We start from the raw sequence: 17,044 nt of genomic DNA on the forward strand, positions 1-17,044 counted from the left end.
CTTACCTTAAAACAAGCTAACAGTAGTCGTAGGCAATATGGCATAACAGTTTTACTGGTACATGGCCAAAGCTTCAGCTCTGAAACTATAGACAAATAATAGTTTTGCACATATTAAAATCAAATAGAATAAAAAGTAAGACAGTCTTAAACATTTATTGGCTTCAACATCTATAAAGTGTGTTTAAGTTAGAGAAAGGCAGATTCCAATTGAAGGTTAGGGAAAAAACCCTTCTAACAGTAAGAGCAGTTTGACAGTGGAAATGATTACCTAGAGAAGTGGCAGGCTCCCCTTTACTGGAGGTGCTCAAGCAGAAACCAGGTATGAATGCTTTAATTTGTATTCCTGCACTGAACAGATGATGCTTCTTGGTTTAAATGGTCCTATCTCTAGGAGTCCATAGTGTCAGTTTGAGTAAGCACCCACATGCCGATTTTACATCCCAGACAAATGAAATAATTTCCTTGCCTGAAGTGTGACAGGCTACTCAGCTTTCAGTTGTTTTCACCTGTGTAGTGGTGTAAAGAACAATCACTCCTAGACCTGCTGTTACCATATATCTCCTCCCATTGACAGCGGCTAATAGCTATCAGAATCCAGGGAAGGAGCTTGGTAAGAGATAATTCCTTTCTTACCATTATCAGTGGTAGTTCCAATGGTCAATTCTTTTCCCTGAAATTATCCACTCCTTTGCCCAGTTCTGGGAGTAGAGCACATAACAATTTCCAACTAAAATCTGTAGGCTACTCTTACTTAGTCCTTCCTAAAGAACAACATATTATCTCTTGTCAACAGCCCTTTCAGGATTTTAGAATTTTCAATATTATTTCAGTAATTTAAAATATTTCCAATTCACTTACTCCTCTACTCTCTTTCTTCACCTGCTATTCAGAGATAAGGTAATAATTTACCTTTCCTGAATTTTGACTTTAAAGTAGGCTGATCTTCTTGTATTTTGGCTCCTTCTTGTATGGGAAGTGTCATGTAGCACATTAGATCAAGAATTTTTTCACAAGTCAACTACAAAGGAAAGGTGAGATTAATTACAGGTGAAATCTACACAAATTAGAACAAAGAAAAATAACAAGTGCATAACCAATACTGTTCTTAGGAATCAGAGAAAGTACATTCATAAAAGTAAACAGACTTTCTTGATTGCCGAAAGCAGTACTGGTGTGCAAGAAATATCGTCCAGCTCTAGAAACTGCTTGCAACATCAAAGCAATCACAGAAGGAATAGTCTTTCTCCACTGGCGCATTCTATCCATGCTGGTCAGCTTCCAATTGGGCTGGTCAGCACAGACACCTAGCTCTTTTTTCCTGGCCCTTATGGGAATTTATGACATCATTTGTATCTATCGGGTGAGGAAAAAGCCCCAAGTAGTAGTAATACTGAAGAGTGAACACTGATGACTACCACTATAGGTTGTACAACCAATATATAGCTTTCAGCTCCCAGCTTTGTACACAAAGGAAAAAAAAACCAGTCCATCTTGGTCAAAATAAACAGACTTGGGCCCTTTTAAGGTAAAGGTAAAGGTTTCCCTTGACATTAAGTCCAGTCGTGTCCGACTCTAGGGGGCGGTGCTCATCTCCGTTTCAAAGCCGAAGAGCCGGCATTTGTCTGTAGACACTTTCATGGTCACGTGGCCGGCATGACTAAACGGAACACTGTTACCTGCCCGCCGAAGCAGTACGTATTACTCTACTCACATTTGCATGTTTTCGAACTGCTAGGTTGGCAGGAGTGGGTCCTTTTAGCAAGGAGCGAATACGGAAATGTTTGGGATTTTTTTTATGTCAAAAGTGCTGCTTAATGTAACTTAATTATTTTTTTGGAAGCCAAGAACCTGTTTAGTCATCACTGACTGTTACTGCTAAAAGAAAATTTTGTGTTGCTGAACGTATGAATTTCCCATAAATCCCAGTCTTATTAGCAGTAAAAAGCATCCAGAAGAGAAGGAAGGAAAGAAGGAGTTGAACTAAAAAAAACCCCAACCAAACAGAAGAGCTTACATGATATTCTCCGAGGGCAAAATGACAGGTGGCTAACTGGATTAGGGGTCGCTGATTCTCTAGTGATCCTTGTCCCATGATTTGCTGTGAGGAATGAGAGCCTTGCAGAGCTGCTAAGTGATGCAAACTGGCAATTGCTTTTTTATATTGACCCTTTTAAAAGAGTAAAAAGTCAAATCACTAAAAAATAATGTTCCATTTTGGAATGCAATTAATTTACAAATGTTCCAAGATTTCCAGAGAGTAAATTTCTGTTCTCATACAGAAGTAAACACATATTAATAGTGACAAGTATAGCACGTCACACAAATAATTAGCTTTACATAAACTTTTATAGATCTTAAAAGAAACAGTGTTGATGAGCATTATCCTCCTTATATTCCAGTTTGAAAGAAAACCAGTATGCCTAAAGCCACTTCATGAATTTATGAAAGAGGCAAGTTTTGAATTAGTGGTTTAATAATTTACCAGCACTTTATACTTTTTGAGTGTTCAAAGTGCTTTAGATATTTCTTTATTAAATCCTTCAAGGACTCAAAGAGGGGGCTACTACATTTTCTTCTATCTATGATCCATTCAATTGTAGGGAGTTATAGAGAGAACCTTGGAGAAACCGTCCAGAAACCATTAAGACAATAACAGGTGCAAAAGCATGTGTTAAATCTAGGAAGGCAGGACAGTATTAGAAAGAGACTCAGATTGGCTCCCGTGTCCACCCCCCCACCCCCCGTCTCCTTGGAGTATAATAGGGAGGGAAGGGGAAACACAGGCAGATTTGCAAGACTTTTTTGTAGCCTATCTCAATAATATATAGTTCTATTCTTCCTGTGGAGTCAGTTTTCTGATCTGGCCTACCTTGTAGGGCTGACACCAATAGACAAATTTCTTTGTGAAGATTGTAACATTACTTAAAACATTTAGTTAAAACATGTCATCATTCATCTAAATCAGGGTTCCCCAAAGTGGTCAATATCAATAAATGGGGGTGAAAAGGGGGTCAGCAAATATCTGGGGATCAACAGTTGGTTGATAATGATGGAAGGTTTATTGGGGTCAATTCACCTTTTGGTGTCTCTGTAGAGCTCCATGCCAGTCCCTAGTCCTGAAGGTGAGGTGACTAGCGGTGAGACAGTATTACTCAGGGTTGGATGGTCAGCCATCAGCAAGAGCAGCCTTAAGTTGTCTCTATTATTATTATTATTGTTAGTAGTAGTAGTAATACTATTAAAGTCGTATTTATTAAATTATTTTCATATAATGAATGTTTGGGAGTTGATGAACAATCTGAAACTTCACGAAGGGGGTGATGAGCTGAAGAGTTTGGGGAACCCTGATCTCAATGCTTGTGACAGAGGCTTAATGAATAGAACATAAGTGGATCTGTTTAAGGTTTGCTCCTGCACATTCTACCTGATAGATAATCATATCTGTGAGGAAGATTCTCAACCAAAGCCAGGTATCTGTCTTCCAAGACACACAAATTCTTGTAAATTCTGTAAAATGAAGCAAAGTAGATGAAAATATAAGACAGTGTCTTTGAAAGAGTTCTTTCTGTAAGTTGTCCAGGAAAAATGGCGTTAGTTCATCAAGTTAAATTTGATTATAAACACTCTTTTGTTCTGGGAATTAAAAAACTGCCACAAGTTGCCCCAGCTGCTTTGAAAGATCAAAATATTTGATATTCAAGCAGATTCATGACCAAAAGGGAACAGTTGCTACTGAAACCAATAGTAACAGATATATTTTGAAACTCAGCGAAACATCATCAGCCCAGTAAAAATGAAACAGCATAGGTGGCATTAAATTCATTGCTATTTTAAAATGTTCAGCAAGTCTCATTCAAGGAAGGATTAAAGAGGCCTAATTCCCTGCCAAAAATCTAAGGCCCAAATAAAGAAGAAAAATTAGCAATGTACAACAAACTCTCTAGGTATTTTTTCATATTATAGTAAAAGCAGGCAAGGTGAAAGAGTTTGATAGAAACCAAATATGTTTACCTTTATCTAATGATTCCAATGAGTGCAGAAGTTCCCAGCTTTCTCTGGCCAACCTAAAGCTCTCCTGCACTTCAACAGAATTTGGAAGATCTGCTGCATTTATTGTAATGAGCCTGCTTTTGCCCTTGCCAGAAGGATCTTCATCATCAGAGCTCTACTCCAAAGATAAAACATAAAAATCTGAACAGCAGTCAACTGGATAAAAACCAAACTATAAAGCTTACATTATTGTAAAACAACTGATTATCCCATCAGTGATAGCAAGCTTTGTCTTCAACCAAGAAGCAGGATAACTTTAAAAAGTTAGTAGCATTTATGGGCTCAAATGGTTTTACAGGGCAGAGGGTATAATAGATTTTCTGGCATTTCAAAATGCCAAATATTAGTTTATCAACAAATACTAATATATCAGAGATTCTAGAATCATTTATTTTAAATGCTGCTTTTCTACTCCATCATCTACCTGTATCACATGCCCAAAGTATGCCAGATTCTGCTTGTTGTTCATTGTCTCACGGAAATGTCATACATTTCCCTGAGACAATTAACAGATATTGAATGTATTTTTAATTCTTAGTGTCAACTAATGCAAAATCAAATGTCACTGATATCTACTGGAATGGAATTACCATTTTGAAATCATGATGTCTGAATTATTACATAAGGCCAAATATTTATAGTTCTTTATTAAAGTCAAAATTATTTATTAGATTTATAAAGTGCCTCACTCCAGAGGCTGTTGGCAATGTACAGAGTCAAACACAATACAAAGCACTGTGGGGAAAAAAACCCACAATAAAAAAAATATAAGTAATAACTAAAAATAATGGTATGGATCTTCCTTTAGTTGCTTACCATATATACTCATGTATATGCCCATCCACAGATAAGCTGGCCCTCAAATTTTTAACCAAAATACCATGAAAAATGCACCACTTGTGGCTAAGCTGACCCTTGAAATTTTTGTATATTTTAATTTTTGCAATTGGCTTATCCATGGGTAATCCATGGATTATCCATTTTTCATGGTATTTTGGTTAAAATTTGAGGGTCATCTTATCTGTGGATGGGCTTACACACAAGTATATAGGGGATATACGGGTACAGTATTACCATATATACTTGTGGATATGCCCATTTGCAGATGAGCTGAACCCAAGTTTTTGGCACCTAAAATTCTTGGCTTATTTGCAAGCATTTACAATAATCACCAAAGGCCTTCCAGAAAAGCCAGGTTTTAACTATTCTCCAGAATGCCAAAACAGTTGGGACTATCTTTGCCTCAGGGAGTAAGGTGTTCTAAAGAAGTGGAGCAGCCAATGAGAATATATCTTGATCTACTATACAAGGTTTGAAATTTCTCTTTGGCAAGTTTACTTTTTGTATCACACTACATCAGAGTTTTGGAAAGAAAACTTGAACAATGTTCTAAATCCTGCACCAAATTACATAATATCTATATAAAGAATGGGGGAAAAATCACCATTGTTTTCTCTCTCCCTTCAGTAAGTTTCCGTTTCTTGTGAACGTGTTTGCTGCGTTCAATATCTGTATCACCATAAACATTGGACACATCCTCTATGAGAACCAGTGGAACTTGGTTTGAAGCATTCGACCCTGAGTTTAAAATGAAAACACTACTTAACTCTCCTAACTGCTATAATTGGTTTATCAAATATATACTTCAGCATACTAAGTCTAGTGATTAATACCACAAATGCTTATGATCAAACCGCAAGCAACAGTACATGTTTCCTTGATTAAATAGTTAAACACACTTAAAGTGCTCCATGTTGGGGAATGCTGCCTTAGGAGAACTCCAAATCCCAGTCAGTTGTGACAATAACAGAAGGCAGCCCCTAAAGTTCTAGCAATCAAGTATTTTCTGCTCTCACCTCAAAAAGGGAAAAAGAACTATGAAAGCTTGCACAGACTACGACCATATGCCCAAAGCTCACATGGGAAGAAAAAGCTTGTTTTTTCTTCTCTGCCAGTGTAGGTGGATAGTTCAAATATGTAGTGCAGCTATCACTAGTTTGACTAATCCTTTATTCCAATAATTTCATATGTCATAAACTGTTTTTGTGTGCTGCTTTCTGTTGGAGGAAGGAACCTCCATCGTTATATAGCCATTCCATTTAATTCTACATTAGTTAGATACCATCTTGCACACAGCATCCAGTTTTGGTTAAAAAATACTTTAAAAAGAACTGAGAGAAACTGGAATAGGTTCAGAAAAGGAAAATGCACATGATCACGGGACAAGAAATGAACACCCATGTGAAGGAGTCTGTTTAATCTGGAGAAAAGATGACTAAGAAAAGGACTAAGATAACATTCTTCAACCATCTGAAAGAATATCACCCATAAAAAGTGAAGACCTGTTCTCTTCCATTCCAGAGTATAGAAAGCAGAACAATGAACTTATGGAAACGTAGATTCCAATTCAACATTAAAAAAACGGTTTTAGCAGTAACAGTAGTTTGACAGTGGAATGAACTACGCAGAGAAACAGCGGGAACTTATTTAGGGGACAGTGGTTTTACATGCTTCACTTAATTTTTTCAGGCAGCTCACCATCTATTCATGCAGTATACCTAGGATCTACTGCCCAAGATCAAACAAGGTAGTACACTAATATGGAGTATGAGTAGACAACAGTGCAAATGTGATCCCAGTGCAAATACTTCTTTTCAAAACCCCAATACCGCTATTAAGTTAGACTGCACACAAAAGCAGTTCTGGCAAAGATGCCCAAAGGGACACAGGGAAGGCATAATTTCAACACACCTTGAAAAAGAGAAGGCTGGATGCTGCTGACATACTGGAATGCATTCTTGAAGAACACCAGCATTGTGGAATACACCACTTGGGTCTTGTACTTTGCATGAGCTTCATTATCATAATTACTTATGTATCTGCAGACATCTTTCATTTTCAGCAATATGTCACCAAAGCTTCTGAGGATAAAAGAACATTCAGTTAATAGAATTTATAAATTACAGTAAACTAAGGCATATTCCTAAACATTAATTTAACAGAAAACCAGAAAACCAGTTCCTAATTATTTTCCTCTTACATTATCTTTATTCTCCAAAAATCCTGTCCTGGATTTAGGGGATCTCCCAAACAATATAAAACAAGGGTGGCTCACCTAAGCCACCTAAAGGTGAGTACAGTCCTAAAATCATTTTTGTAACCCCAGAGGCTTGTCAGGGCACAAGCACTGAATGCCAAGGACGTGTTTCCCACTATTTTGAGTCAAGAAACAGACAAAAACATAGTATAAAACATAAACATAATTTATGTCAACAAGCAGACAAAAACATAATTTGACACCATTCAAAGCAAAAGAAAAAAATAGAGCATTAGGAAATCCCTCAAAATCTTAGTTCTGCTTATGTGCCTGACATAGCATTGCTCATTATGCATGATCCCCTGACCTATTGTGGCTTTCCACTCTCCAAAAATGTTAAATTCATCTCCTGCCCATCAAAAGGTTGCCCAGATCTTGTGAGAGACTGCTAGAGGAGAATCACCCAGATTTAAGCAGAGACCTGTCCAGTTTGAGGTGACTTCACTTCCCCAGTACATTTGTCCTATGTACCCTAAATCCCCCCATCTTTCAGGAAAGAACGTAGGCAGCTGAGGAAGTAGCTGGGAATATTTATAATATTTCTAAGATCTGTTGTTACTTATCTTAGAACCAAAATATTTCTCTTTAAAGCTATGCACACTTATTTCAAAGAACATTCTATTAAGATCTTTAGTTTTCAGAATATGCTCCACTGTTGTAAAAGGCCACACTGAGTTAACTTCCAAGTAGTAAGGCAGAAAACTACATGGAAATTGTAGCAATGATTTGAGGGGGGAAAAAAGTTCATTCACTGTATGTAAAGAAAACAATTATAGAATAGCTTTGAATCATTCTTTTTCTACGTTCAGAAAGAACACATGTAAAGTTTTAGTATTAGTAACATTTTAATACAATACAGCTTTCTTATTCCCTCAAGAGAAGCCTAAACATTAAAACAGACACCCTTGAAGGTATCTACTACATGATTGTCAATCAAACCTAATAAACTGGTTCCAATATAGGTAGTCCTTGTTTAGCGAGCGCAATTGGGACCAGAAACTCCGTAACTAAGCAAAGTGGTTGCTAAGTTGGAAATCACATGACTGCGACCGTGCCTTCTGTCTCAAAACTGACAAGACTAATCAGTTTCACACCTTCTGCTTTTGTTTGCTTCCCAACCACTCCATCCTTTGGAATGCTCACCACAGTGCTGGTATAATTATCAAGGACACAATTAATGTTTGTATTTACATTCATTTGAGAGGAAGGGATTACAAGACAGTAAGCAGGCACACAATGGGGAATACACCAGAATGTTTGCATAGTGCACTTCAGCGCCCAGCCCCAAGCACACTCGGGGCTGCCGGTGACACATTGCTTTCAATGTGCATTCCCCACTGTGTGCTTGCTTATTCTCTTGTAATCCCTTCCTCTCCAATCTCTCCACAGCAGGACTAAAATCAATTAACCCTAAAACTATGATTTCCAAGCAATACCTTTTACAAAATTTTTAAGGCTGAAGAAATGTGCTATTCTTTTTATATGCTGTTCTGCCAAGAAGAATCAGGCCAAAATTCATCAAATCAGTTAATTATATGTAACTTAAGAAATTAATAACTTATCAAACCTTCTTGCCACGTCCATCTGCCATTCACATCTCACACCTACTATGGACAGTATTTTGAATATCCTTTCCCAAGGATCTGTAATCTGAGATGATTTCTCAGTCAGACCTTCAATTATGTATTTCTGAGCACTTCGTTTGTTAGGGGACACAAGATCAGATGTGTCCTGTGTTCCTAGAAATGAACAGAAACAGTAACTTAATTTATTATCAAAAATTAGTCTAATACCCAACACAATTTTTGGTTCTCTCTCCTGCAATGTATATTTATATGAAATATATAATGATGTGCCCCAATGTTATGTTAAGACCAAATATTGGCCCAATATCAAGACAAACATGAAGAAGAAAACAACCACGACATCCTATAAACATTTTTATCTTTAATCTTTGAAATCCATAAAGGTCTGATTGCTTCACATACATTCTAACACATACTTGACTGTGATTTTCATTAATCCAGCTCTGTTAACTTCTGCTGCCCCTAAGAGATCTGTTCTTCAAAGACATCCTGTTCTTTTTCCCTTTCTGTCACTCATGATTTGAATTGTCCACTATAAAACCCCTTACTATATAGGCAGGACAGAGTACATACAAAACACAATACAATCATTTTTCATCTCTTTCTTTCTTCAGTTTCTCTTCCTTTCCTTTGCTATCTCCTCTGTTTAAATTACAATCCTCTTGAAGCAGGAATTCCATTCCTTGTCCATAAATGTACACTGAATAATAAAAATCTAGTGGTTTTAGACCAAAAAGGATCTAATTCTTTCCTTTTATATTGCTTGACTGGTTTAAGACTAGAATCTTACTTTGCTTTAGACAACAGTGATAATTTTTTCAAAAGAATGCAGATTTTCTGATTGTCCTTAATAATTATAGTTTCCAGTTCTAATACTTGGTGGAGGGGACAACAAGCCAGTAGGCAGGACAGAGATGAGAGAAATGAAATGGTAATCATTATATACAAATGAGCTCCTTGGTAAATCACAGTCCCAAAATTTACATTCTCCTTTATGAGGCAAGATTAAAATTAGTATTCTGTAGCATACTGAGAAGTAACTAAGCATGTCACTTGGCCAGCCTTGTGTTGGCTTAGAAGCTAAACAGGATTGGACTTGGTTAGTTCTTGGGCAGGAATGCAGGGAATATCAGGACTATGAGAAAAAGAAAAAGCATCTTGGAAGAAGGCACTGACAAATCACTTTCATACTACTGCCATGGAATCATCACGAGGTGAACTTAACTTGAAGTCCAGATGCTGTAGAATCCTAGACATTATCTTAGCATGTTGTAGAAAAGGTATCATAATGATAACCCATAATATAGTTTGTTTCTTTCCAAGTGGCATACAGGTAGTTCTCAGATAACAACCATTCTTTCAGCAACTGATGGTGCTGAATGAATGGTATTTATACCTGGTGCCCAAAGTTACAGCCATTGCAGCAGCCCCCCGTCACGTGATCAAAATTCAGGATCTTGGCAGCCTGCCCACATATATGACTGCAGGGGCGCTTCAACTCCCCCCACCTGCCTATCTACCCCCCCATCTCTGCCCTTTTGCTGCCCTGCACAGCAGGGTGGTGGCAGTAGCAGCACTAGGGCTGAAGTAGAGGCCTGGGGTCTTGAGCAGTCTCAGCCAGCTGCCGCCACCCCCAAGCCTCTACTTCAGCCCCACCACCGCCAAGGAGTGCCACCTCAAGCCCCACGACATGGCCAGCCAACCCAGTACCATCGTGCAAAGCCCCAGCCACCCCCACCGCCCTGTGCTCTGCTGGCTCTACCTGTATTACAGTATGTGAACATGGCAATTCTGCTTCATTAACCTTGGTTTAAGATTCTTGAATAATATTCACACGATGAGTGAACCTACCACTGTTTTGAAGTACATTAATCTCTCTAGTTTTCCGTTCCTAATCTGTTAATGTAATTTGCTCTAGCGCTTTTACCTGGATACTGGTTTTCTGCTGGTGAAGATCTAGTCACATAATTAATATAAAATTCTGCAGCTTTATTCAGATACTTGTATAACAGACTGGCAGGAAGCCGTACATCAGGGTTGTTAATGATTAATGGCAGAACATCACAAACTAAAAATGATAATGAAATCAAATTAAACTTGTCAGTTACCTGCAACATGTCATTATTTAACAAGGCAATATTTATATTCGTTAAGCAGAAAGCATTTAGTGACAAGCTATTTGAGATTCATTTAAAATAAAGTCCTGCTAACAGCAGCTAAAAGCTTATTTAAATTAAGCAGCAAACAGACAATCTCTTGCTTAGGCAGAAGAAAATGGTTCTTCAGAACTGCTTTTTCTGCCAAAGTAGGTAAAAAAAACCTACTGCATTACTTTACTCATACATTAACATATGAAGATGTAATTAATTCACCTATGTTTGGAATTAACCACCCAGAGTTGCTGGGAATTGGGCAGTATACAAATTAAATAAATCAACTGCATTTCTAACATTACCAAGTAGTCCTCGGCTTATGATGGCAATTGGGACCGGAATTTCTGCTGCCAAGTGACAGCAATCCCTGCAGTCCCGGTTGCCATCATTAACCAAATCCCGTGGTCGAGGCAACTTCCTGCCAGCTTCTCTCAACCAAAGTCAGTGGGGAAGCCGGCAGGAAGCTGCAAGTCCTGGGCCAGCAGGCAGGTAAGTGACTGCTGCTGGGTGCGGAAGGGAGTGAATGGCCGTGTAGGGTGGAGCGGGGGAGGCACGGTGCGGGTCAGGGAGGGTGCAAGGAGGGCGTGCGAGAGGCACAGTGCAAGTTAGGGAGGGTATGTGAGAGACGCGGCGTGGGTTGGGCAGGCGAGGGGGTCACAAGAGGCACGGCGTGGGTCAGGGAGGGTGCACGAGGCACGGCATGGGCTGGGGGTGGTGTGTGAGAGGCATAGCACAGGTGCACAAGGGTGCAAGGGTGTGCGCGAGAGGCCAGCGTGGCACGAGCACAGAGGGGCTGGGGAGGGTGTGCCTGTGGGGAGGACTTACCCCAGCAACTTGCAACCTTCCCTGCTGGCTTCCCCACTGACTTTCTGGGCATGCCAGCAGGGAAGGCTGCAAATGGCCATCACATGATTGCTGGGCACTACAATCGGTCATAAGTGTGAACCAGTTGCCAAGCGCCCAGACTGCGATCATGGACCACAGGGTGCTGAGATGGCCAGAACTCCAAGGACTGGTCATAACCACCATTTGTGCAGCACCATCATAATTTCAAACAGTCGCTAAATGAATGGTTGTAGGTTGAGGACTACCTGTGGAGTTTCTTTCAACATGTTTTTTTTACTATGGTTTTGCTGCACAAGCATGTCAGCATCATTATTCCCTGTTCCCAAATAGCTCATAATAAAAAAAAAGGATAGAGGAGCTTCAAAAAAAATACAGTGCCCTTATTATTCCCCATTTACCCAATGTGATTCTAAACATTTAAATAATTTTGATCATGACCCTGTATCTTCCTGATTGCGCTGTCAGTTGACAAAAGAAAAAAGGTGACTCAGATGCGTGTTAATTTGCTCATACAACTTAAGCAACATTATATACAAGCAAAAAATTTTTAAAATCACAACTAAGATTATCTCAACCTTCAGCGTATAAAATAGTGCAATATTTTGCCTTTTAGTTTTGGAACAAAATTATATTCTTACCAAATAATTTTCTAAAGCAATTAACAGACGATTCTTGATCTTCAATATTTTCTGCTTCTAACAATGTCTCCCCAAGGCCCACCTTTGCAAAATGTAAATAAAATCAAATTTGTATCTTATTCCTTATACATGTTTTCCAGATTGTTTGCAACATATTGCATGAAGAAAAACTGAAGAGCTCTTTCCTCATTTCTTAGTACTACAAACCTGCAGCTATATTAACATGCTATGGCCAGCACAGTCAAAAATATCTTTATAAGTAAGTTTAAGATTTTTTCCTTGCAAAATAAAAAGGAAGCAATATACAGTTGTAATCGAAATTATTCAACCCCCGCTGCAAATCAGGTTGATTGTCAAAATGTACAGACTTTTAGCTGTTTGCAATGAACAAATCAAGCAAAAGCTTTTGAAATAGCTCAACACAACAAATGCTTCAAGTGGTGTCCCCAAAGTCAACTGAAAATGCAACTTATCATGACTTCTCCAGTCTCAGAATTATTCAAGCCCTTCATGGCAAGCATCTTCAGTACTTAGTAGAGCACCCTTCTGCTGTTATGACCTGCTGCAAATGAGATGCAGAGCCAGACACCAGCTTCTGGCAGTGTTCCTGAGGAATCTTAGCCCATTCCTCATGAGCAATGGCCTCCAGTTCAGTAATATTCTTGGGTTTGCGTGCTGCAACCACCTTCTTCAAATCCCACCAGAGATTTTCTATGGGGTTCAAGTCAGGTGACTGTGATGGCCACTGTAGAATCTTCCAGGATTTCTTCTGCATCCTAGCCTGTCTGTACATTTTGACAACCTGATTTGCAATGGGGGTTAAATAATTTCAATTACAACTGTACACATAAATCTACATTATCATCTCAATTAAGCATTAGGATAACTTGTTTCCTCTATTATTTTATTATGAAACAGGCCAACAATCATGCTCCCAATATTGGTTATCGCTGCTAGAAACTGCCTTTATTTCCATCCGATCAATCTGTGCTTTCATCTACTCATTTGGTTCAAAACACATACACATTCGTTTTGTGAAGCTTCACAATATTTTAAAGAGCACATATGCAAGTGTTTAGCATATAATCTTCATTCTCTTACCCCATGTTGAACCACAGTCTCAGGAAAACGTCGTAAAAGCAAAAGCAACATTTCTGCCCGTTCTAAAGTATTGAAGCACTGGTCTGTAGCTTTTAATAACATTTCACATTGAACTCGGCCTGGAAGAGTTTCAAATAAACCTAGAAGGAGAGGGTGGAAAGCAATAATGAACTAATGTTTTTGAAACATAGGACATAGGTAAAAATTGGAAACAGAAAGTATGGGTGTGAACCTAGGAGAAAAATAAACATAAAAATCTGAGGAAGATCTAGACACATTCACTGAGGTATTTTGTTTCTGTGAAGCGAATATACTTTTTCTAGATTTATTTATATATTTATATTCATATAGCTGCCCATTTTGTAGAAAAGTGACTCTAGGCAGTGCCCAATAAAAACAACTGTAAAATCAAAATATTAAAACAAGTACAATTAAAAATACATCAGCAATATTAACAATAGCAAGATAGTAGGAAAAAATTGATGTTAAAAACAATGCAGCCATCTTATTAGGTCACAATTTCCTTGAGATCCCCAAGCCTGCTGACACAGCCATATTTTGAGGGACTTCCGGAAAGATATCAAGGATGGAGCCAATCCCACCTGGGTGGGGGGATGATGTTCCACAGGGCAGGCACCATGGCAGAAAAGGCCTGTTTCTGGGTACTGCCAGATGAAATTCTTTTGCAGACAGGACCCGCAGCATACCTCTTCTGCCAGACCTGATGGGACAGGCAGATGTAATCGGGTGGAGGCAATCCCTCAAATAGCCCGACCCCATGCCATGAAGGACTTTAAAAGTCAAAACCAGCACCTTGAACTGGACACAGAAGCAAACTGACAACCAATGCAGTTTGCGGAGCTGAGGTCTAGGGACACATGTAACTGGCTGTGCAGCTGCATTTTGTACTAGCTGAAGTTTCTGGATACTCTTCAAGGGCAGCCCCACGTACAGCGCATTACAGTAGTCTACCCAGGAGGGGACCAGGGCATGAGTGACTGTGAGTAGAGCCTCCTGGTTCAGGAACAGGCGCAACTGGCACACAACATGAAATTGTGCAAAAGCCCTTCTGGCTACAATTGCCACCTGCTCTTTGAGCAGGAGTCGTGACTCTAGGACGACCCCCAGGATGAACACCAGGTCTGTTTTGAGCAGTGCAACCCCATCCAGTACCAAAGGTGACATAGCCCCTGAACCAGAGGGCCTCAAAACCCAAAGCCACTCAGTCTTGCCAGGGTTCAGCTGAAGCCTGTTGTTCCCCATCCAGGCCCCCACAGCCTCCAAGCACCTGGATAGAACATCAACAACATTGCTTAATTTGCCAGGGGAAGAGGTATAGTTGGGTATCATCAGCATTCTGATGACATCTCACCCTATGGCAACAGATGATCTCCCCCAGCAGCTTCATATAGATGTTGAATAGAAGGCGGATAGCACCAAACCCTGCAGGACCCCACAAAGCAGGGGCGAAGGGTGGGATCTCTTCCTTCCAATCACTAACTGGAATTGATCCAGGAGAAAAGAGGAGAACCAGCACAATACAGTGCCACCCACTCCCAATCCCTGGAGCCAATCCAGAAGGATACCATGGTCAATGGTATCAAAGGCAGCTGAGAGATCAAGCAGAGCAAGGATGGATGCACAACCTCCATCCCTTTCCTGCCAAAGATCATCCAAAAGCGCAACCAATACTGTTCCCATCCCATACCCAGGTCTGAATGAAAGGGGTCCAGATAATTTGCTTCATCGAGTCCTCTGAAGCTGCTGCACGATCACCTTCTCAATTACTTTCCCCCAAAAGGGGAGATTAGATACTGGACGAAAGTTGCCCAGTATGGTGAGAGGCTGGGATGGTTTCTTGAAGAGGGGATGGACCAGCTTCTCCATTAAGGTGTGGAGAAACAACTCCCTCACTCAAAGAAGAATTAACCACTGCTAGAACCCACCCATACAATACCACCACCCCCTGGCAGCTTTAATTAACCAGGAGGACCATGGATCTAAAGAACAGGTGGCTGAGCTCACAGTCATAAGGACCCTGTCCATTTCCTCAGGCCCAACAGGTTCAAACCATTCCCTGATAACAGGGCAAGATTATGTCCCAAGAATCTTCCTAGGACCTGCAAAAGCCGGCATCCAACTGAGAACGAATTTGAGCAGTACTGTCCAACAGATGCTGTGCAAATTCTTCCGCATGACCCTGTAGGGGGATCTCTAAGCCCCCTCTACCCAAGAAGGCATGTGTCACCTGAAACAAGGCTGGTGAACAGCTATCTCTGGATGCAATAACAGCAGAGAAGTATTGGCGCTTTGCCGCCCTTACTGCCATGAAGTAGGCCTTAATAGCGGCTCTAATATGTGTTCGGCCAAGCTCGTCCCTTGTTGAGCACCAATGATGCTCTAGACGTCTTTTCTCTCATTTCATCTTCCTTAGTTCTTCCGTAAACCATGGAGAGTGACAGGATCCATGAGAGGGAGGTTGCATAGCGTGATCCAATCCAAGGCCTCAGCAGCCTTTTATTCCAAGCAGCCACCAAGGCTTCAGATGGGCCATGCGGCAAACCAGCAAGGACAACCCCCAGCTCCCTCTGAAACCCATCAGGGTCCATCAGTTGCTGAGGGCAGACCAATCCAATTGGTCTGTGCCTCCCTGTGGGGGATAGCAGCACTGAGAAATCCCATGGTAATCAGTGTGATCTATGACAAGGGGGACACTAAAAGCTCCCCCAATTCTAGATCCCATTGCCACTGCTGTGACAGGAAAACCAGATCAGGTGTGTGACCACTCTCCTGTGTCAAGCCCTGGATGACCTGGGATAGGCCCATGGCTGTCATGGTAGCCATGAACTCCTGAGCCGCCTCAGACCCCACTCCCAAGGAAGGCAGATTGAAGTCTCCCAAGAACTAAGTTTGGAGAACTCAATCGCCAACCCAGAAATAGAGTCAAGCAGCTCTGGCAGGGAGATTGCTATGCAGCAGGGAGGCTGGTACAGTAAGAACAATTCCAACTGATTCCTAGAGCCCAACTTGATGAAACAGGATCTCACATCTGGCAACCCCCTGAAAGCCTCAAGAGATTCTCAAATTACAATTGCCACACCACCACTCCTGCCCTGAGTCCACAACAGTCAGGAAAACCAGTCTGCTGCTACAACCTCCTCCATTTTCATATGCAGTTCCCTCTGCCCTACAAATGTTAGCATGAAGGTGCTGGTGAACTTTTGCAAACTGTGCAATATTATGGTGCAGCAGACTATTAGTGGAGTAGTAAGGTAGGAGAAATCACCTTCCCATTCCCTCCATCATGGCTCCAAATTAAAGTTAGGGGGCGACCCAACTGAGATTGCTGAACCACTGCATCTGAAACAAACTTGCCTAAAAGAGCAAGTATCTCTTGTTCTATCAGTCCAAGAATAATCCTGATGGGAGGACCATGGAAAGCAGGAAAAACTCCAACTTTCTGGCTGGGGAGTAGCCCTTTAAGGATTCTAATAGTTCAGGCATGGATGGATGGGATGGAACACAGAACAGGTAGAATGGATTGATGGTCTCATAAGCTTCACTTTGTCAA

General features: G+C 40.5%; 1 protein-coding gene across 4 annotated transcripts in view; it reads right to left on the reverse strand.

Annotated features, from left to right (window-relative positions):
* INTS10 (integrator complex subunit 10) overlaps positions 1-17,044 on the reverse strand; it is a 45,437-nt gene that overhangs the window by 20,436 nt on the left and 7,957 nt on the right. For all 4 annotated transcript variants that reach the window (XM_063300358.1, XM_063300363.1, XM_063300362.1 and 1 more), the window contains 11 exons: positions 13,474-13,613; positions 12,373-12,454; positions 10,663-10,803; positions 8,717-8,888; positions 6,804-6,973; positions 5,497-5,630; positions 4,014-4,167; positions 3,427-3,509; positions 2,017-2,169; positions 912-1,020; positions 6-85 (listed from right to left, as the gene is read on the reverse strand). In XM_063300358.1, the coding sequence (XP_063156428.1) occupies positions 6-85; positions 912-1,020; positions 2,017-2,169; positions 3,427-3,509; positions 4,014-4,167; positions 5,497-5,630; positions 6,804-6,973; positions 8,717-8,888; positions 10,663-10,803; positions 12,373-12,454; positions 13,474-13,613 (1,418 nt within the window). The remainder of the gene's footprint in view (positions 1-5; positions 86-911; positions 1,021-2,016; positions 2,170-3,426; positions 3,510-4,013; positions 4,168-5,496; positions 5,631-6,803; positions 6,974-8,716; positions 8,889-10,662; positions 10,804-12,372; positions 12,455-13,473; positions 13,614-17,044) is intronic.

This window comes from Candoia aspera, chromosome 4 (assembly GCF_035149785.1).
Source record: "Candoia aspera isolate rCanAsp1 chromosome 4, rCanAsp1.hap2, whole genome shotgun sequence".
In the NCBI taxonomy this organism is placed as follows: domain Eukaryota; kingdom Metazoa; phylum Chordata; class Lepidosauria; order Squamata; family Boidae; genus Candoia; species Candoia aspera.